Source organism: Stegodyphus dumicola, chromosome 2, assembly GCF_044657685.1.
Source record: "Stegodyphus dumicola isolate Sdum_Otavi_A_Nest chromosome 2, ASM4465768v1".
In the NCBI taxonomy this organism is placed as follows: Eukaryota; Metazoa; Arthropoda; class Arachnida; order Araneae; family Eresidae; genus Stegodyphus; species Stegodyphus dumicola.
Genome location: NC_140769.1, coordinates 146398942 through 146421739, shown reverse-complemented (window position 1 = coordinate 146421739; position 22798 = coordinate 146398942). Strand labels below are relative to the sequence as shown.

At 27.9% G+C, this 22798-nt stretch overlaps 2 protein-coding genes across 2 annotated transcripts in view; both read left to right on the top strand.

Annotated features, from left to right (window-relative positions):
- LOC118203156 (uncharacterized) overlaps positions 1-21581 on the top strand; it is a 74942-nt gene extending 53361 nt beyond the window's left edge. Inside the window, exon 2 of the transcript XR_015039583.1 lies at positions 21192-21581. The gene's annotated coding sequence lies outside the window, so the exon portion shown is untranslated. The remainder of the gene's footprint in view (positions 1-21191) is intronic.
- On the top strand, positions 140-21581 carry LOC118203157 (uncharacterized). The gene is made up of 2 exons (XM_085811205.1): positions 140-16811; positions 18436-21581. The coding sequence occupies exon 1, from the start codon at positions 6008-6010 to the stop codon at positions 6434-6436; it is 429 nt and encodes a 142-aa protein (XP_085667331.1). The 5' UTR covers positions 140-6007; the 3' UTR covers positions 6437-16811; positions 18436-21581.
- Positions 21582-22798: the final 1217 nt, after the last annotated feature.

Below are 22798 nucleotides of genomic sequence, written 5' to 3'. Positions count from 1 at the left end.
AATGAAGTGATATTAAAAATCAAATTGAATATTTATTAATTTTTTATTTTTTGCCATAAAATTGCATTAAACACATCAAGCTTAATTCTGATATTAATTAAAATCAAAGTTGGGCGCAATTAGAATTTGATTGTTTCTGAAACTCGTTTATATTTATAAAATTAAGAATAATAATAATACAAAAAGTAATTAAACATAAATCTAATAAAGTAATTATCTCAACTAATCTAATAAACTATTAACATGTTGATGGCAGCACAGATATTCATTGTTATTTTCGTGCGCTTGAGTCAGCGGCCCGTTTCATGGGGCAGCGCAGCACCAAATTATAAAATTAAAATTTAAAAATTAAAAAATAAAACTTATAAAATAAAATTATTATATTATATATTTTATAATATAATGTATTTTTTGATATACAAGCAAAATTTAGTGTTTTTTTATATACAAGCTTTTCCATCAGTGAGTTATGCTGGCCCGCTGAACAATCAAGTATGACCCACCGGTTGGGTCAGGCCGCTCCAAGGAACTGACAAGTATGACCCACTGGTGGGTCAGGACGGCGTCAACATGTGAAATTAATTATGTTGTATAGAAAAAAAGGAGGTCAATAAAGAAAATTGTTCCTTTAAAAATGGTCAGTGTATAGGCAGATAGCCCCCTGTGTTTTAGCATAAACAAATAACCTAACTAGGTCTCATCTGATTTACCATGCTTCTAGTTTTAATCAATGACAGTTTTATTGTTTGTTTACATTTATTTATTTTAAGGAAATAGTAGGATAGTACAGGAATGATGAAATTAAAAGTATAAAATCAGTAAGTGGATCATCAGTATTTTTTAAAGGAATCAAAATTTATCCCAGCGTGAAAATCTCTGAATGTAAAAACATCGTGTTTTCTAAACTCATAATTTATTTTTAAAAAGAAGGCTTGTTGGTGTAATATATTCGTAGAGTTGAGATGAGCCCGCTTAGTGAATTTAAATTTGATCGAATGTCAAGTTAATGCTTTAGTGTTAAATACTACTTTATTATGTCTTTTAATTGTTGACTGTAATTTTTTTTTCAGTTAAATTTTTAACTCAACGTTACATGAATTCTAACACAGTGGTTCTCAACCTGTCTTGCTTTCACCATTCGTGGAGGATCATTCCACCTCCTTACAAAACTCAATACATTTATTTAAATTTAAATTATTTGTTATATCTTATTATGAATTAAACATGAAAAAATTGAGAAAATGGTGATAAATACCAAAGCTTGAACCCCCTGGTTGAGAACGTCTATGCTAACAGCTATTTTATCATATTTGCCACCTGGCTGGTTTTCACTCAAATAAGCCTGTTTTTTAGATTTATGGCTCAATTGAACTATTTTATTTCTCCAGTTTTCATAGAAATTGTGACAATGGAAGACCACCACAAACTGTTAGGGAAAAACTTTGATACAATAACACCACAAAAATCTACAGCAATACCTTTTACAAGGTGCCTACAATAATAGGGTGAATTTGGTTAGGGACTTTGTGGATACCCTGTATATGGCTGAATGATTCATAGAAACAGCCTTTTCAGGGAAGACTTCTGCTTTTGTTTTATAAAACTGAGAGGAAATTGCATATGATGGAATTAAAAATTTAATAATTAGTTAAATTAATTAATGGAATCATTTTCATTTATGTATTTTTATAATTTATATTTTCATATTTAAAAATAAGATTTTAGTGGTAAAAGACATAACTAACTAAAAGTGGTAGATCACATATATGTCATTACCATGATTAATTTTCTTTTAAACTTTGGATGCAATTAATTGAAAAAAAAGAATTTTTTTTTAATATCCAATGATCCAATATATCTAAATATCCAATGATCGTTGTGTTAAGGAAGAGTTTATTAGTATTCATTAATTTTTTTCCAAAAATGTAATATTTTCCATATAAAGCTTATTTCATTAGGGCCAATTAAATTGTAATATAAATTAATATTAATAGCATCTAAATGACAAACATTATTTAAGTTAAATTTTACTTGACTTGCATATTGATAGAAACAGTGTGCAAGGAATAAATTGCTGGTGAAGTAGAAAATATTCTGGAATTTAATTAGTGCAGGAATAAAATGGTGGTGAAAGGAGTTGTATTAGCACAAATAATATATATATATATACTCTACATATTATTGTAATATGGACATATGTAAATAGTTTTGAATCTTAACAGTTTCGGTTTGTTCCACTCAGGCAATACTATGCTGTAAGTGATTGCTTCTTTGTGCAGTAAATGGAAGAGCTGTGTTTGGGACATCCATTATTGTGATAAAGTATTTTTATTTATATGATAAATGGTTCTTATTATAAATAATTGTAGTAAAATAATCATCTTTGTAAATATATCTAGATAGGATTTTTTGGGAGGAGTGGGAAAGAAAAAAAAAAGACTTGGTTAATGCATGATTTACTCAGTGTTCAAACCCTGTTAATTTTGTAAAAATTACACATTATATATAAATATTAACTAAGACCTGGAAGAGGTGTTGGTTTTAGGACAAGTATAAAATCTTATAAACCCGGATGTTAAAAGATATTTTTATTTACCTTCCAAATGAAAACTAAACAATGCTTTTTGGTATAACAAAGTAAACATTTAAAGATAACAGGATCCTGACTAACATTCTATTATTTTTCATTGCAGTGTAATGGGTTTAAAATGGGCAGTTGATGGATTTAAAATTAGGCAAAACAGCAGCCTTATGTTTGACAGAAATTTCAACTGAACTATTAATTTCAAGGGTGATAAGGGACAAGTCTCTTTTTGCGGCAGCAAAAAATTTCTGCAGAATTTTATTGCTTCTGATAAAGAGGGACCTGTGTTTAACTGCCCTCAAAATCAATAAGAGTTTTGCTTAAAATATACTCCCAAGTTTGCTGTTTTGCTAAATTTTAAGTTTTAATTTTGTTGTACTTCTCTTCTGTCTCAGAGGAGAAGTAAATAAAGCAGCTGATTAATAATAAAATGGGGTAAGTATACCATACAATTGAGCACCAGGACAAGTATCAGTGCATTTTGCAACTTTGAAAGTTTAATAATTTTACTATACAAATTTTGATTTTTAGATATTGGAATACAACTTATTATAGTTTCTTTTTGAATATCATTCAATTTTTGACCACAAATTCAATATGAGAGGAGAATTCGAAATGCCAAATTTGAAATTTAAAACTAAAATTGATTTTAGATTGGTATTCATTTATTTTAAAACATTGTATATTTCACAATAGACCAACATAGGTTTGTTTCTTTAAAACTGATATATTCTACTATATATTTTTGCTATATCAAAGAAAACATGTGCAGTTTTTTTTTTTTTTTCCTGTTTGGAAAAAATGCCAGTCTTTTGCAAAATATGTGGAATTTTTGTCTGAAATGAGCATCAAATTAAGACTGATCTTGCCTAACTTTAAATTTCAAGAATGCTTGTTTGTTGCTAATTGTTTAAAGTTTATTGTTGTTGTGTTTATTCCTTAATTTTTTAACTTTAGAAATTTGCTTTATTTTTAAAAGCCAATACTTGATGCTGCATATCTTTCTGCAAAGGACTAAAGTGTACATCCCAGTGAAAAAATGAAAATATTATAACTTGGTTTTAGGTATTATGCTCTTAGTTGAAAATGTTGGTATGTAACTTGCGGATGAGATTTTAGTGTCAATATAATGCCCGGTAGTTTTGCAGAAAGAAAGAAATGATGGTTAGGAAAACAAAAATGTTAGGTTTGTAACTGTGGTAGAATGTGCATTTAAGAATTCGAAAAAAGTGAAACATATTTATAAATGATTTATGATGAAACGTTTTGCATACTTACAGTTTAACCATGACAGTTCTTTTTTAAATGTAGTCAAAGTAATAATAAATAGTAACTAAAGTACAAAACTCAAGCCCTAAAGCTGATTTATCTATCTCATAATATCTTAAAAATTAACATAAAAAAATTCACTGAATGCAAGTAATAATAATAAGGCTTATAACATCTTTCTCATTGTATTATTGAAATCTTAAAATTCACAGTTTTAAATATATGATGATAACATATTGCTCTTTTTCTAATATAAAAACCATAAAACTTGGATTCCATTTTAAATTGCTTTATAAATCATTGCTAACCTTAGTTTCAAAACAAAAAATAATTAAATGAAACATTTTGATATTTTGCATTGTTTCAAAATATTGAGGTAGTGTTGTGTCAACAGTTCATATAAATGCTTTGAATAAACATGCCTAGAGAGCAAAAAAAATTAACCAAAAATTTTTAACCTGTTTTACAACTGGAGCTACAACAGTTTTTACAGGTGAAGGAATTCAGAACAGATCCAGATGTCTTTGTCAATTTTTATCCCAAAGAATAAAGAGAATATAAAAAAAAATGTGGCAACACTGAACACTCTGTAAACATTATGATCAGCTGAGTATATCCACACCATGCACCTTTTTTCTTTTCACCTTTTCTAATATAAGTTGTTATTGCCATATATTATATTAAAGAAATAGCACAACAAGAGTTTAGAATAGAGGGGAGTAAAATTGTAGTATTAGGTTCTGATGTGGAATGGTAATCATGGACAAAGAGAGCGAGATGAGCATTGGAACAGAAGCTGTTTAAGCTGCTGAGTTAAGAACTGTGGTTATTGCTTTTAAATCATTTGGTTTGTTAATCAATATCAGACAGATTAAATTTGAAAGTTAAATATCTTATGTTTTACTGAGTGGAAGATAAAAGTATTTTATTTCCAGGAGTGACAACACATTGCTTTTTTAAACAGTAGAATTTAATAATATTTGAAGGACTAATAGGGTAATTTTTGCTTGGCAACTATCTCATGCTTTAGAGATAAAAATGCTTTATTTTGAAAAAAGTTGCCACTGCTCGCTTTTAAATCATTGAGTTTATTAATAAAAAAGTCATTAAATTTATACAAAATATGAAATAAAAGCAAATTCAAAATTCTAGCTTCGAGGTGCGCATGTCCGGGTGAAAGACTACATTGTTCAATCTTGATTGCTCTAGATATCACTTTTTCCTGTACTGAAAGGAATGTACATATAGATAGATTCTTCATTATTTAATATTAGAGATTATGTTGAAAGATTGTAAAGTGAATTATTAAGCACTAAAGAATGTTTCATTTCAAAATAATTTTTATTTTGGCAAGTAAAAATATAGTTTTTTTTTTAAAATCTATATCTATATCTTCTATTCAAGTATCATATGTTTTGCTATGTCTTTCAAGTAAACTGGTTTTACTGCCTTTTTTTTTTTTTTTTTTTTAAAGCTTTATAAAATTAGTTTTGAAAATTTGTGAAAAAAAGTTTTTGTTAGAATCAGAATATATTTCATTCTTTGAAGTAGAGGGCATGCCCTTGATATAAATACAGCTCTTCTGTAAAACCTTTGCCAACTGAGATTGACATTTGTATTGTTTTAAAACTCAAGTTGGTATGCTTCTCTCAAGTTTACTGTTTTCATGTAATATGCTTTTTTAAAAATATTTTTATATCTATTTAATTTGCTCTAGCAGAATAAAATTGTTTAACCCATTGCCGCTGGTGTTGCGTTGACGCAATGGTTAAAATAAATGCGTATATAAATACAACTACCTAAGATATTTTATACCAGCAGATGATTTTGTGTAGGGAATATTATGAAGATAATTTCTGTAAAAAAATATTTGCCGTCAACAATCATTTTGTTTATAATAATTAATCTCATACTTTAAGCAAAATTTTCGACCGGGTATTTTTGCTGAAAATATTTAACGAAAGAATCGCCGTCTTAATGAGTGATCTATTTTTAGTCAAGGTCATCGCTTATCAGAACATTACATCAATCAGATGATTATATTTGTGTTGGGAAGCAAGTGAAAACAGGTGTTGCGCTGACGCAACATCAGCAGGAAACGGGTAGTCAATCTCCTTTTTCACTCATTCCTTTCGATGTTCTGGTTGTTTAAAAATGCCTAGAATGAGGTATCTTACATTAGAAGAAGCCCTTCAAAGATTTTTTGATGAAGAAACAGATGATGATAATTTTAATAATGACCAGAATGAAACTGGTAGTGTTGTTGTTCCCCCAGAAATTCCAGAAACTAGTGACGAAGAAGAAAGGAATGGCAATGTTTTAAATAATGATAATGATATTTTACCAAATGATATTGCTGGGGAAGTTGAAATTCACGTAAGAAGTAAGTTTCAGCCTTCTAAAAGCAGTTATAGTCATACTAAAAAGTTTAAAAAGCAGAAGATTGAAATCTTGAAGTGGATAAAAAAGGAACTGTTAGTTATGTCTCAGGAAGAACATGAAGAAAGAGATAGAAGAGAAATTATAAAGGACAAAATACAAGGTAAAACTAGTGCACAGATTTTGATTTTTGTTTTGGTTTAGACATTTACTTTCTTCTCGTTGAAGAGACAAATATATACGCTCAGCAAAAAAAAAAAAAAAAAAAAAAAAAAAAAAAAAAAGAAGGGGGGGGGCAGAATTTATTACATCTGAAGCTTATATGAGAAGATTTATTGGAATATTATTGCTTACAGGATATTATTCTTTACCTCAAGAAAAAATTTATTGGTCTTTTGATAAGGACATTTCTATTCCTGTTGTACGAGAATTGATATCACGTTTGCAGCACAGGAATATGAAGCAGAATTTGCCTTTGGCAATAGTCAAATTGACAATACTGATAAATTATATGAGGTGAGACCGTTTCTAAACTTACTAAATATCACCACTTTTTACTACTGGAAATAGTCTCTTTTAGATTTTAGACGCGAGAATGTATTATTCCTTTTGCAAACTCCTATTGAGTGTGTAGAATTAGCCAGAAATAGATCAAAAACAGGAAGACCTAGTAAATTCAAAACCATTGCATGGAGATGGTAGACATTTTATCGTAAAGTCCGTTGATAACAAAAGACTTTGTTGTAAAGAGTACCATAGCCAGACTGTTTATAGATGCAAAGTATGTAATGTAGCTTTACATCATGATTGTAATCAAGCTTTTCATGCTTGAATCTTTCAAGTGAAATAATCTCTATTTGTAAACGAAATACAATGCATATTTTAATATTAAAATAATTACAAGTAAAGTAATTTTGTAGATTTATAAAACGTTATACAGCTAAAAAGTAATCCTGCGCTCCACTCAAAAGAAACATCACACGAGCACAATCCTACTCACTAAACATCCGTAGTCTTATTCCACTGACGTTGCGCGAACGCAACACACGCGTTTTCCACATGTAAGAGCATTTTTTTTTATTTTCAATGTAAATTTATGTTATAAATGCTTAATTTAATATTTGTTATTATTTTCATGAGAAAAGAAACATTCCTTGTAGTTTTGGCGGTTAATGGGTTAAAGAAGCAGTTTATACTCAAGATAATTACATCATTTATGTTACATTTTTACATCTGATATTTATAGGTAGAGATATTATGAAAAAGTTAACTAATTTTATTGTGTATTACCATATACTTCCACGTATAAACTGAGAATTTTCAGAACATTTTTCTGTTTTAAAGTTAAATTTTGGATGTCGACTTGTATACAGATCTGCTAATCATGAGAAAATTTTTTCCGTTAAATGTAAATTGCCAAATATACCACTTTATTATTTTTTAAGTTATGAAAGAAAATTAATCTTCAATGAAATGAGTAATATTATGAAAATTTTATGAAAAGGAGTTTTTGTTTATGATACTGGTTTGTTGTGCCACTGCCAAAATGAAAATAAGATAACACTTATACCACAGATAGTAGAGAAGACAACAAATTATTGGAAAAAAAAGTCCTAGCTCTAGGGTTACCAGAGTTAAAAATATCTGGTGTTTTACTTTACAGTGAATTCTTTTGAAAATATACCACCCGTTTTACTTCCTTGACAATATTTTTAATGGCAACGTTATGGATAGAATTTGCCTTTTCATTTTAGTGTATATACAGGGTTTTAAATTTTGGGCAAATTTTTTAAGAAAAAATACACTCTGGCCTTATATTAGGAAATGTACAGTATTTATTGATTTAGTGTATTTTATTGCATAAGTATATTTATCTCTAGTATATATATATATATATATATATATATGTAAAATAAAAAAATAATAATTAAATTAAAAGAGAAGATTAACAGTCTTAACTGGAGATACATATATATCAAAATTGAAAAACTGAAACCAAAACAACCAAATAAAATAACATAATAAAACAAAACGGTTAAAAATTCTTTGGTCTTTTTCAAGAAGCAGAATGGAGTTGTGTTTCTGAATTATATCTGGATGATTAAAATTTATAAAATAACTCAAGTATCTCAGTATTTTGCAGAACTCTAGCTTCATATTTACATAAAAGAAAATGAATTTTGTGTCTTTTATAAGTTGAACTTGTAAATCAAAATTAATGATTCTGTCAATGAATTTATGATTGCTAATCAAAAATTTTGTTATCAGTAAAAAGCATTTGCTGTCAGTCTGGTTCTTGCAATTTTATAGCTTATAAATATTAAAAAAAATTATTCTTAACATTTTCTATAATCAGGCATAAAAGTTTTGATGCTGTTTTCCATATGGAAGAAATCATGATTTTTATAAGCACCTAGTCATGTTTTCAACTTTATTAGTAAATTTTTAAAATGAAAAGTGTGTAGTTGTATTTTTATGAGTTTCAGTCGAGTAACTAAGTTTAAAGGCAGTTATTTTCGTACATATGAGATATTTTCTGAACTATTTGGATATCCTGTGCCAAGCTTTGGTGAATATATTGTTTTCTCTCCATTCCCCAAAGTTTCTTCATCCTCAAAAGCTTTTATGCTAAGCATTTAAAACTCTTGAGGTTTTTATTATTATATTATTATTAGCTTTTAACATTTTCCAGTGATTTGCAAATGAAATGGCTAAATTTTGTTATGTCTTGTTTATTTTATTTGTTGCGATATCTGTGCTTTTATTGCTTATAATTCATACTACTCTTTTAAGTTCCTATTTGATATTTTAAATTTGTGTTTGATAATGTTTGATGTATTTTTCAAAATGAGTTGCATATAAATATGGTGTGTGTATGTTTACGAGAGAAATTGTTTTGTTAATGTCTGAGATTTGCTTTAAATTGTTTTGTAATTATTGTTGAATGTTTCTTTAGAGACTGAATGAATTGACATGTTTTACTTCTGTTTGTGTATAAAATTTTTACTTACACATGCAATGTTAAGATCAAACAAAAGTGAAATTGTATGTAAGTTTAAAACTTACAGTGTTAGCAGGGTAAACCTTGATTTTTATGTAAATGACTAAATAGTTATGACAAGGCTCTAAATGAAATTTCATAGGTGCACTAAAATTTTGCTGCACAGTATTATATTAGATATAGTAGGTAAGTTAGATTTGCTTTAGGAAATGAATTTTGAATTTGTATAAATGTTTATATTCTATATGGTATTACAAACTGTAATTGTGATTAACTGGTGAAGAATGTAGATACATGAAAAATTAACCTATCTGTACTACAATTTTTTAATATTTGATTATTGTTGAATTAGTTTGAAATTCTATGGTTGGCGTTTTTAAAATTGCAATTGTTTGTTTTATATTACAACAGGTATTCTGCTAATACCTTTCAGCATGACATAAAAATGATATTTTGCTACTTATAAAATCGGATTTCATGCTCTAGGAATATTTCATTCAATTATTAGTTTAGTGTAATGCATTTTATCCTAATGATATTTTTAAATTTTCCCCCTTTTTTATTAAATAGGCATTGTGTAAGATACATATGCAGTATAGGTAGTTTTATTTAAAGAATAACCAGTTAATGTGAATTAATGTGGCTGCTTTGATATTATCTGAAGGAAAATGTATTTTCTTATTGTTAGAAAAATACTGTATGTTTATATGCATCAGGAAGATTACTCTCTGTGAAGAACTTATTTGACATGTCACTTGTAAATAATCCATATAGGTTGACTCAGTTTATTTGATAATAGATCTTTAACGACAGTTTTATCATTTGGCTTTCAGTGAATGATGAAACAAAATAATTTTTTTTTGCCTGTAAGGTGTGACATTCTCTGATCTCTTGTTATTATAATTAACTCTTTCAAACAGTTTGTTATTATATTGGGTTGAAACATAAGTAATGGGCATTTTTGTAATTTAAATTTTCTTGTTTTAACAATAAATTAGTCAGTAATATCCAAGTTTTTGGACTTTCCCCATAGACCCAAGATGCTGAACTATAGGCATTTGGCTACAAACCATTCGTTCAGCTGATTCTCGAGTGGTTTGACGTGCGTCTTTGTGCAGAAGTTAATTCAAACGCTCTACATCAAACTCATTTGGTTGTCTAGAACGAGCAGTCACATTTTAATTTGGCAAGCCAATTTCTAGCAGTTCGTTCAGGCATTGCACCTTCTCCATACACTTCACAAATCTCTCGGGCAGTTTCTGGAGCATTGCCGCCTCGATTAGATGCAAAAAGAAGAATGTGTCGAAAATGCTTATTTTTGTCGACTTGACACTCCATTTTAATGATCTCTGAAAAAAAAAAATAAATAAATAAAAATAAAAAAAATAAAAAATAAAATAAAATAAAATAAATAAATAAATAGCTCAGACAAAAAAATCAAATATGCCATCTTGTAGAGAGAAAGATTCTCTTTCAAATAACACAAAACATTATGCCAATATATTTTATTTTTACTGCATAATTTTAAACACAACATAAACGGTTATTATGTTTCAACCCAATATATATTTCTTTGATTCTAAGAAACCCCTGCCCCCCCCAAGACCCCAATTTTAGAATGCATCTCATCATCTCATCTTAATTGATGAGATGCATTCTAAATTAAGATGAGATTCATCAATTAAGATGAGATGCATTCTAAAATTACAAATAAATGATTTAAATAGCTGTTGTTTTTGACAAATTGTAGTCAATTAATAATTTATTTCAAACATTACTTTGAAATGAGACCTCTTTCTGTTGGTGGTACTGAAATTAAGGGGCGTATTAGAACTAAAGAAATGTAGTGTATATTTTCAAAAATTAAATTTCTCGAAATAATTTATTATAAAAAGAATGCATGCATTAAGAGTTCAAATTAGAATCAATATTAGAATAAGTGAAATTAATTTATTTACATAAATTTATTGAGGTATTAAAATTGAGAAAGTGGTTTGGAACAATTTTAAGATTATTGAAACATAATTTGTTTTACTAACATACTACAATTTGTTTAATCTTTGAATTATAATCCGAGTTGTTTAAAGTTAAAATAGAAATATCTGAAAATGTAAAACTTATAAATAATGAATGTGTCTTCTTTTTTTTTTTTTTTTTTGTTTTGTTGATATAAGCTAGTCACAGTATATATATATATATATATATCTGTATGACATACCTAGCCACAGTATATATACATATATATGTATCCATTCTGGTTATTCTTACATTGCATTACTCTTATATTGCTTTTAATTGACAAAATGCATCTCATATCATCAGTAATATATTTTTTTTGTCACAGATTTAATTGTTTACTATTTTTTAGTAAAAGTAGGAAAGAAATTTATTTAGATTCCTTTTTAAAATTACAATCATTTTGTTTTTAGACTGACTCATTCTGTGCAATACTTGTATTTTATTTTGATAATGCTTACCCCTAACATTTTCATAATTATTGTAAATATGAAATAGATTTTAGGCTAAATGTATTTAACATTACTGAAGGTTAATAAATGCCTTAAAGATGTGAAAAGTAGACATCAAAATTCGTCCCAATGTGTTAGTTAATTTTTTTTTTGTATTTTATTTTGTAAATATTATCATAATTATTAATTTGTAATAGAAATGTAGTATATGGATAATTGTAATTGTTGAGTGAAGTGGAACATTATCTGTTACTGCAAGCATTTCAATATCTACAAAACATCACTAATTTTCATCTTATTTTATTTATGATTTTGGCTATTGTTTTTTACCATGTATTTTAACTACTCGCATTTTGTTCATTATTGCAGCTTTTTATATAAATCAAACTGTCACTTAACCCGAGAGAACACACACTTCATTTTTGTACATGAAGATGGGGTATATTTGACCCTGCTATCAATATAACCTTTTCTGAAAATATTACAGCTTGAAGTATGTTTTGTAGAATATAGCTAGATTAATTTTTTTTTTCTTTTTCATTCCAAATACTCAAATAATTAATTATCCAAAAAATTTGATACAAATATGAAATTGCTCAAATTATTTATCATATTTATGTGTATATTTATATTAAAATAAAATAAATTAATGATAATTTTATTACTTTTCTGCATTAAAATATAATTACTTCTAGATTATTTTATAATTATTTGATTAGATATTTTCTTTTTTCTATTCATGAATGATTTATTACTCACATGTCTTCTAAAGTAATCTTATAATATATACATCAAAATTAATCTAAAATTCTATAAAATTTAATATTATAAAAAACTATAAATATGTTATAAAATATTATCAAATATATATACTGATAAATTGTAACATTTTGTTTCAATGAAAAGGCACAATTTTGCCCATTTTCACTTTGTATTCAAAACTGACCATGTTTTGTTATTGGAAAGTAAGCATTGGTGATAAGTAAATCCACTGCAAAATTCTGAATGCCAGTTTAATAAATTTGAATTTGTACAAGAGGGTGCACATAGTATAAATATGGCTCCAAATAATATTTAAAGTAATTATTTAGCAAAAAGGAAACTAGAAATTTGAAACCTGATCTAAAATAAATGAAGAACATGACCTTGATAAAAACTTTTGAAGAAATAAAGTGATAGTTAATCATGGTTTAAGAGGAGCATTCCATTTTATGGATGTGAGGTCAAACAGATCCCTTAGGGATGCTCAGTGGTTTATGTTTTTAAATACTGAATAATACTATATCAGTGCATTTATAGTATCTTTTGTTGTTAAAATACCTTAAAGATCCATAGTAATTTTATTGAAGGGACATTTCATACCTTATACTGAAAACTAGTTACTATAAAAATGAAAGTAATATGCTGAAAGGTTTTAGAAAAGGTTTAAAAAATTTTATGTATGTATTTTGAGTATGTAAAGTGCAGCTTTACTCTTGGCATAAAAAATTATTTTCCTTTTGTTTAGTTTATTCTGCCCCTCAATCAAAACCAAGCTGAAGCTTATGCACCTTGCCTTACTTAATTAATTCAGTTCTTGACATGTTTGAATTATGATTTAGTTTGCATTGTGTCTTTTATCATTTAACAAAATTGTAGGGGGTAGGAGTATGAAATACTGATTGTAGGAAATGAGTGATTGCTGCATTCAGTATTTCAACCCTAATTTCATTGTTGTTATTTTGACAAAATAGCAATAATTTGTTTTTCTGTAGTCTGTTTATTCTAATACTGTTTTTAAAAACCAAATATGATTTATTTATGAATTTAATTTTTGTATTATGATTTTATTGACTGTTCCTTCCTTTAAAGAAATAACTTTGAAAGCTTGTTTTGTAAAATGGGATGTTTGAGAATGCTATAAAACCAGGAAAAGCATTATATATGGCACATGTCACCAATTTTATCTCTAATGTTCTGTTCAAAGAAATAATTGGAGATATATTTTATTAAAAATTTCTTTTTGAATATGTTTATTTCACAAAATGCTCATAATTCACCAAATCAAATTATTTCACTTTTTTGAACCTAGAATTGAACACCATTGTTTTTTTTTACGTCTTATATGATTCTTTTTCATGTTTAATTAATTATTATTTTTTTGCATTTAATCTCTTAATTATGTTTACTGCATTGCATAGTCTCTGTATATATTAAAAGGGACCGCATAGAATTGTGCTACAGGTGTAGGTGCTTGTTGAATTTTGAACTTGAAATGATTTCCTATTTATTGTTTGCTGGTAAAAAAAAATTAAACTAGTTTAAGTGCCAATTTATTATATTGCTTATATATTATATACTTTGTTTTAGCTTTATATGTTCCTTTTTGCCTTGCGAGTGTAGGCTTATGATTTTGATGGGCAAATGCTAGTCTTATTCTGGTTAGTAATCATAAAACTATCAGTAGTCAATTCAGCTGATATAGGTGAGGATATTAAGTGTGTAAGTAATATGCTTATCGATATTGCTTTGGCATTTTCTAAATTTTGAGATTGGTGATTGTGTGTTTTGTAAATCATGCTTATATTTCTGTATATTATGCAGTTAATTTTCCTTCTCTGCCTCTGATTCATGAAGTGAAGGTGAAATATTCCACGAAGCAATGCTGGGTACTTGTCTTATGTAGTGGCCTTAGCATTGGAAAACAAGATTTGCACAATTTGAGTGTAAGAAAGTATTTTGTTGCCAGATTTGTAAACATCCATAGACTGACTATAAAAAATGATAAATCAGCAATTCATTCAATATCTATGTAAGTTATTTAATCTACCTCTCTCTCTATATATAGAAGGAAGTTAATATAAATTTATATTTATTATAGTATTTAATACAATTCATTTAAAATAATAACATAATTCACCAGAACTTATTTAATATATTCAGTAAATAATTAATACAATTATGCAAGCAATTTATTTAAAATAGCATATATGGACAGGCCAAAACATTTTATGTTTTATTAAATATACTGGAATACATATTTTGCTAGGAATTTATTAAAAAAATAAATACAGTACAAAGTTTGAAATCTGGATGGCGATTCCGGATTTGGGATTTTTACGGATATTAGATCATCAGTTTAAATCTAGTAAGATGGCATGTAGGAATTATAAAATGAAAAATATGAAATCATGATTTATGAAATAATGAAGTATTTATGATCTAAAAGGTATCAAAGTTTACAAAAAAAAAAAAAAAAAAAAAAGCTTAATATTTATTTGTTTACCTTTTTAAGCATTTTTTTCAATGTAAGTTGTTTAAGTTGCTTCGTCTAATACTTTATCTTTAATTCTGTAGACAGACATAATCTCTTGTTCAGTTACATAGCTGAAATCCTATAACTACTATTTTGAGAATTCCGACTAACTTGTCAATCGAAATTTTCTCGTTTTCAATAACTTCTCTGTCATTTTCTTCACTGTCGGTAGTGGTATTTTCTGGATTTATAACCATACTACATATTTTGCCACTCATTAATTGATTGAAGATTGAGAAGCATTGTCATCACAATAAAAGACTTTTATATCGCTTTCATTTATTACCACTTCTCCACATTTCTTTACAAAATCTGTTAATTGGAAAATTTTACCTTTGTTTAGCGATATCCAAAAACATTTAAAATTAGCGGCTATCATCATCAAATTTAGCTATATTTCATTATACATATTTAGCTATGCATCATGAGCTTGGCGACTAACGACAAGTTGTTCTGCTAAATTTTATCTTGTGTCTATCGCAGACTCAGACAAATAAGCCTGAAATATATTAGTTATTTATTATACTTATGTCTAATTCTTGCACATGCTTAAGTGTTATGTAAGTCCTGAATAAATAAATTCGCACATATACTTAAGGCTTATGGAGGGCTGGCACTAGATATCTTACTGCCTCATGCAGTCTCTGCGGGTCCTAAATTCTGCTACCAAGCGTCTTCCTTTGTCATCTCTAAATTCTGCCACCTGTTTCTGGCTTTATGTGAATAAGGAATTAGTTATTCATAATTCAAAGAGCACTAAATGTAATCTTTTGGCCTATGAGTATCATAAACAAAATCCATTTTTAGCATATGGAAAGAAATTTTTCCTGTCAACATTACTTAGCACAGTTAACTTAAATCATTTGTAATCATCACCAAGCATAATGTCAACATACAAGGTTACCATACTCTTCCTTATTCAATTACTAACATAAAAAAAAAAAAAAAAGTGTTTAGGCATCGCTATATGAGTCATTAGTCAAGTTGTAATGTGTTGATAAACATGGCTGATGCCAAGCTGGCGAAGCAAAATATAATAAATAATGATTCGCCAGCTTGGCATCAGGCATATAAGATATTAGTAAGTTTAAATTCAACGATGTATCTATGTAGAATGTTTTGCTTTCAGATGTAAGCCAAGCAGGCAATTTGGCAGCTACAGAGCCAAGTTATTGATGATACAAATTTATGCTAAAATGATTTGTTTCTTCAATAACAAGATATTTTATTTAGTGTCAAAGTGAAATTAAGAATCGGGACCGTCCAGATGTTTTATTATGCGCAGAGAAGGGAATGAAATGCGCATGCGTAAAGCCTAGGAGAAAAACGTTGTTGGTGGTTTTGAGGTCCGGATTTTAGATCATTCCGGATAATGTACATCTGGATTTCCGACTTTGTCCTGTATAATAGAAAATTCATATTTTACTGACACTTTCTGTCAGCCGTATTTAAGCAATTGCTACTAATAAAGCCTCAAACATAGCTTCATTTTCCATTCATGGAAGATTGAATATAATAAACATAATATGTATTTTACAGTGAAAAACTGTGGTATTAGCACAATGCAATTATGAAAAACAAGATAACTTTTTTTTTTCCCTCTCGCATGTTCAAACAGGCAACTCTTCTTCTTGCACCTGACAGATTAGTAAACGTTTGTTTCTTGCTAGTCTAGGTGAAAGGTGCCAGATCTATTTTTCATCCAGACTGCTGCAGAAGGCAAGTACCCAGCGCTGAGCAACAAATTTAAAATGATGCATATTACAATTGCTTCTTCTTTTTACAGTGGAGATATAAATACCAATAGTATGAAATGTATGTATGAAGTGTTTATATTTTACTCCTAAGTTTTCTTTTACTTTGTAAGTACTGATATAAATTTAAAAACTGAAATCCAGACTGTAATGTTAATAGGTGCAGCTAAGTCAATTATCTCTTAAACATTACTTTTTGAATAATTAATTTCTTAAATGAACAGATTAGTGACTGTTTTAAAATTTATATTAAAAATGTATGAATTAAATGAGAATTTTAGAAATGTATCGAAAATTACTATATAGGTAAAACTTTAAGCATAAGTTATCTGATTATTATATGGGAACATCTGTCTTGAATACACTTTTGTGGTTGACATACTACTCAGAAAATATCTTAGTCAGATAAAATATATGCTTTTGAAGATTCTAGAAGCAGTTTATCCTTGGTTATGTCATGTTTTGTGCTTCTTGGAAAAAAATATGTAATAAAAATCTGCATGTATGTATGGGATTGTTTAAAAAAATTGATCTAATTTCAGGTAGCTTTATTTTTAAATTTACAAGCAAAGGGTGACATTTAATACATAAAATGAAAGGAAAAACTGTGCAGCTTTTATTGAGACATATTTAATGTGATTCCCTTTATTAGCAAAATAACATAAAAAAGTACACAAGCAATATAAAAAAATAATTAAATTTATGTTGTATTTTTGCACATCTAAAATTGGTTATTTTTAATTATGCATATCTGAAGTTGTTCATTTTTAATTATCTTGTGTTCCATATTAACTGTTACGTATATGTTTTTCTTTGAACAAGTTGCAGTGTTCACCAGATTTTAATTCACTTATTGTGGTGTAGTTTTTCTTTTCTTTTCTTTTTTTTTTTTGAAAAAAGGGGGGGGGGGTAATTTCTGCATAATTTCTTTTGTTTTTAATTTGCTGTTTTGAAATTTTTAGCTTATTTAAATTATTTTATTTATTCTGTTATTACATAGTATGTGATTAACACGAAAATTCATTCCCCTTCTTGCTCAGTTTAATGTATAAAAGCATATTTAAAATATAAAGAATTATATGCACTTAGGCAAACGAGTGTTAATATTTTTAATATGATATTAGCAGAGTACATTTTCTATATCCTAAGTAATTCAAAATATTTCAGAAACATTTTGTATTTGTATATAATCATTTTTCTTAAAATAGCTGAAATTTTTATAAAATTTGCTGTATTGAAATTAGTACATAATAACGTGTACAAGTTCATATATATTTTCCATAAAAATATGCATTAATGCTAACGCTATGTTACAATGTCAAAAAAGGATTTTTGTGATTTTCCATCTTTGATTATATTATAAATCTAATATTGAAAAAGTAATTCTGTTCCCTTTTTTTAAAGTTTTAATGCTTTATTTAGTTTTATTTCATCCCCCCCCCCTCTGTGTATATCAAAATGGAAAACATGGAACTTGAGAATAACATACTGTCAAGGTTTGAGTACATTTTGAGGTGTTAAAATTTTATAATCATCTTATGAAATGGAATAAAATACCAGAATTTTTTTTACTTTGTATTTCTTTATCTAGTGAAATCTTATTGTTCAAGAAAGCTAGTATAATCTCCATTTTGTATTTTAGTAGAATTAAAATTTTATTTTTATCTGTTGTCTTTATCTTCTAGTTCCTGCGAACATTTTCTACAACTGATCATTTATATATTTTCTAGAAATACATATTTTATGTTTAGAATTTTTTAATAAAGAGGGTAAAATTATTTATTCTTTACTATATTATATTTGCATATAAAAGGCTTAAACCTTTTGTTGTTATAATTTTGGCTGTATTTTTCTTTTAGTTGCAAATGCGTGAAGTGTAATATAAAAATTTAATGTACACATAAAATGGCATGAGGAATTATTTGTATGATATTTTAAGTAAAATCTAATGCTAGATGGATATATGCTGATCAATTCAAAAATAATTTCACATGGAATTTAGTGTACTAGATTCTGGCTTGTTATGCAAAAAAGCGCATTTTAAATGGAAGGAAATTCTGTACTTTTTTACTCTGTTTATAGAAAAGTTTTATATCGGTATTTTGTTGTTTATAAGTGGAAAGATTATTTGTTCATATTTTATTGCTGAAAGCTGAACAGGTATGTGTAATGTGAATATCTTTACGTTAATGGGCTTAACAATGGAATTTGAATATTATACAATCTTTTTGATTTGATATAGTTTAAGTGTACTTGTAATGCATATTTGATGAAAGTGTTTCTGACGGAATTTACCTTAGGTACCATTTAGTGTGTTCAATGTTAATGATACTTGATATAATATTTTTTTACTATTAAATCTGTCCACAGTATGTGCAATATTTTCAGTGTACATTAAAACTTCATTCATTTAAAGATTTTCATTAAATGCTGCTTAATGTTATCATTCGGATATTATTATCGAGTAAAATATGTCATGTATTGTGATCAACAGCAGTTCAGTTAATATGATCAAACTGTTGTCAAATTGATCTTTTGAATCATGTTGCCAAGTGTTCAAACAGCATGTTTTCGATTTTAGTCAACCATTTAAAATAAGGCAAAAAAGCAACCTCAGGTTTGAGTTAGATTTTGAATAATTCTATTGATTTTGAAGATGAATAGACATACATCCTGTTTTTCAGGAGTGAAAAAAAATTCTGAAGATCCCCCCCAAAAATTTCTGAAGATTGAATTTGTGCCAAACTAAGGTTGCTTTTTTAGCTAACTTTAAATTTTACATTTGCATAATTTCTTCCAGTGAATGAGAGATATCCTTCAAGTATTATGATTAGGGGTACAGTATTAGTCAAATAATTTCCAGAAATGTTATGAACATTTCATAAATGAACTTTTGCATTAAAGATTTTATAAACAGTTCATACATAAAGATTTGCATTTCTGTAATTAAAATTCTGGGAACGTCTTCAGTTACTAAAGCTCTTGTTTTAGTGCTGTTTTGAAGGATATTTTTTGATAACATTTATCAAAATAGCAGTGGACATATGTGATCACAATTGAGTGGCATCATTTGTATAAAATTTTAAGCCTAGTAATCATGAGTTTTAAATATAGGTTTAAAAGAAAAAAAGAACTGAATGAGAATTTGATAATTTTGAAATTGCCGATCTGAGTATCTTTTTAATGGGTAAAAGTGAACAAAATGTATTCATAGTCTGTATTATGCATGGCATATAATATTTATGAATTTAACAATTTCATAAATCATACTATCATATTCATTACTGGTATCTACTTCGTATGTAAGATTCAAGCTCTTGTAAAACATATTTCAATTAAATGTTATGCACAAATGTATATTTTATGGTTCATGAAAACATATTCATTAGATTCTGTACTATTTAAATTATTGCAGATATGCTGAAACTGAGAGCATTGAGGTACTAGAATATGATATTTCAACAGATTCGTATGAATTCAAGTGAAAGCTCAGTGCTACAATAGCCATTAGTTGCAAGATGTACACATATATCAACTTTTAAGGGAGGGAAATCTGTCATTCAGTTTTAGTAATAGAAATATTTCATGTCTTATAATAAAGATATCATTTTTAATCTATTAAAACAAATCAAAATTTCAAATTTATTTCAATGTAATGATGCTTAATTCATGTTAATCTCTTTAAATATTAGTTCAAGTATACAGGTTTAAACTTGAAAATATAAAAAATTATAAAGAATTGCAATGACATAATTTTCGGTTTTCTTTTCCATGGTTTTAGAAAGTTTAAGAAATTGTTTGAATCAAAAATCCTGTTATATTAAAATTATTCAGGTGAAAAATAAATATTATTATTTGTACTGTATTTCAGAAAGTGAAAAACTTATAAATGTTTTACTTAGAAATATGTATTTTACAGGAATGCAGTAGCTTTTTATTTATTATTCTCCGTACCTAGACAGTATTTTAAAATACACTTTTATTGAATCTGTCCTCATTGATTGCTTTATGCACATTGGAACTGTTTTCAGATGGTTGACAGAAATTCATGTCTTTTTACGTGTGTAATGGGTGTAAATTTGTGCCAGCCATTTTTTAATCATATATTTTCAATCCCTTATATTAGTTTGACTTAAATGTATTCTCATTATTTTCAGATAATTTAAGTGTGATAAAATTTAAAATATTATTAATGAATAACTTTTAAAGCATTTATTATTTTTCATCAAATTGTATTTTAAACAATTTTTCATTACTGAAAAACACATGCATTGCTGCCAATGCTACCTGTATGTATGTTGGCATAGAGTGGCTAAGTCTGAGGTGAAGTTATTCATTTACCTAAGTTAAAATATGTTATCTAAATTTAATGATTTATATGTATATAAATAAGCGGTGACTGATTGTACAGTCTGATGTAGATAATTGTACACTTTGGCAGGTTTTTTAGCGGACATGATTAACTGTTTTTAAATGTACAGATTTGACGACAAATTGCAACTACAAAGTAACATCCAGCAGTGCCAAGGAATTTGTTGCAGTGTCTGTGATTATTCCATGTTATGATTCTTCAAAGTCAAGTGTTTTGAAAGTTCCTGTGTGAATTCCCCTCCCCCTAATTTGGATTGGGTCTGTGGTATTTGTTTTCAGCTATTTTTGTGAAGAATGTGCTTGCCTTGTCAAAATATAATGTGGTGTTTTTTGCATCTCGAAGCAATGTAGATATTGTTATGCATCTGCTGACTATTGTTAGAACTGTACATTGCTATTTATTGGTTTATTAGGTTATAAATAAAAAAGTCAAATGATACAATTCTTTTTCATAAAAATAGTTACTATTTCTTTGCCTTTCTTTTTAAGTGTATTATATATATATTAATTTTTGATACTGATATTTTCAAAAAATGAGTATTTCCTTCATTTATTCGAAAAAATAAATTCAGTATTTGAAAAAATATCTTCCAGTAAACTTAAATATTGCAACACACTTTAAAGATACAAATTTCGTTTCGACACTTTAGGAAAACACTTATACAGTGGAACGTCGAGATACAAGCTTAATTCGTTCCAGCATTGAGCTCGTATAGTGAATTTCACATATCTAGAAACAAACTTCCCCATTGAAAATAATGGAAATCCAGTTAATACATTCCACACACCCAAAAATATCAACATAAAAATCAATTTTTCTAATTATTAACACTGGTAAATAATATAACCGTAGTTTACCTTGGTTAGCTTTTATAAATTTTACCTTTATAATAACTACCAACACCGAATTTCCTTTTAACTGCTTCTCAACATCATTTAAGAGTTTTAGGTGCTTGGCAGTGACGGTAACTCCTTTGGCTACATTAAGTTTCTTAATTTTTTCCTTCTTCAGAATAGTACAGATCATCGATGTCGAACGGCCGTAAGTCTTCGCCAATTCTGTTACTCTTACATCATGCTTATGTTTATCTATGATTTCTTTCTTAATTTCAACGGTTATGGCTTCCTTCTTTTTCTTTGCAGGACTATCTGAGGCAACAATCTTTTTGGGAGCCATTGTAAAATAATCATTTTCACATTAAATGTAAAAAACAATTAACTCACAAGCGGACAAACACATAGATCAAAGAAAACTGAGTGATCTGACGAGGGGATACTGAGTCGAGCCGGATCGGGAAATGGAGCCACTCGTACCAACAGCCTGCGGGTCCTTGCTCGTTACTTGGGTCGATGCTCATATTTAGAGATGAATTTTTCGATTGTACTTTCTTTGTATCTCGAATTTCTCATATATAGATAGAGGTGCTCTTATCTTGAGGTTCCACTGTAAATAAACTGATCTCAAGCTGGATTAACCATTAAGCAAAATAGGCACATGCTTGGGGCACCAATGCTACAGAAAGATTGTTAGGGACCCAGGAAAAGGGGATAACACAAAAATTTCCTGCTACCAGTTTTACCGTGAAATGCTAATGAAAAGCTAATCCAGACAGAGAAAAGCTGATTTAGCTGACTGAGAGGTCAGTTAAAAATCAAGATAGAGAGAAAAGGAATAAA

Coding starts and splice junctions, on each gene's coding strand:
- LOC118203157 (XM_085811205.1), top strand. CDS start 6,008: ATGCCTAGAATGAGGTATCTTACATTAGAAGAAGCCCTTCAAAGATTT.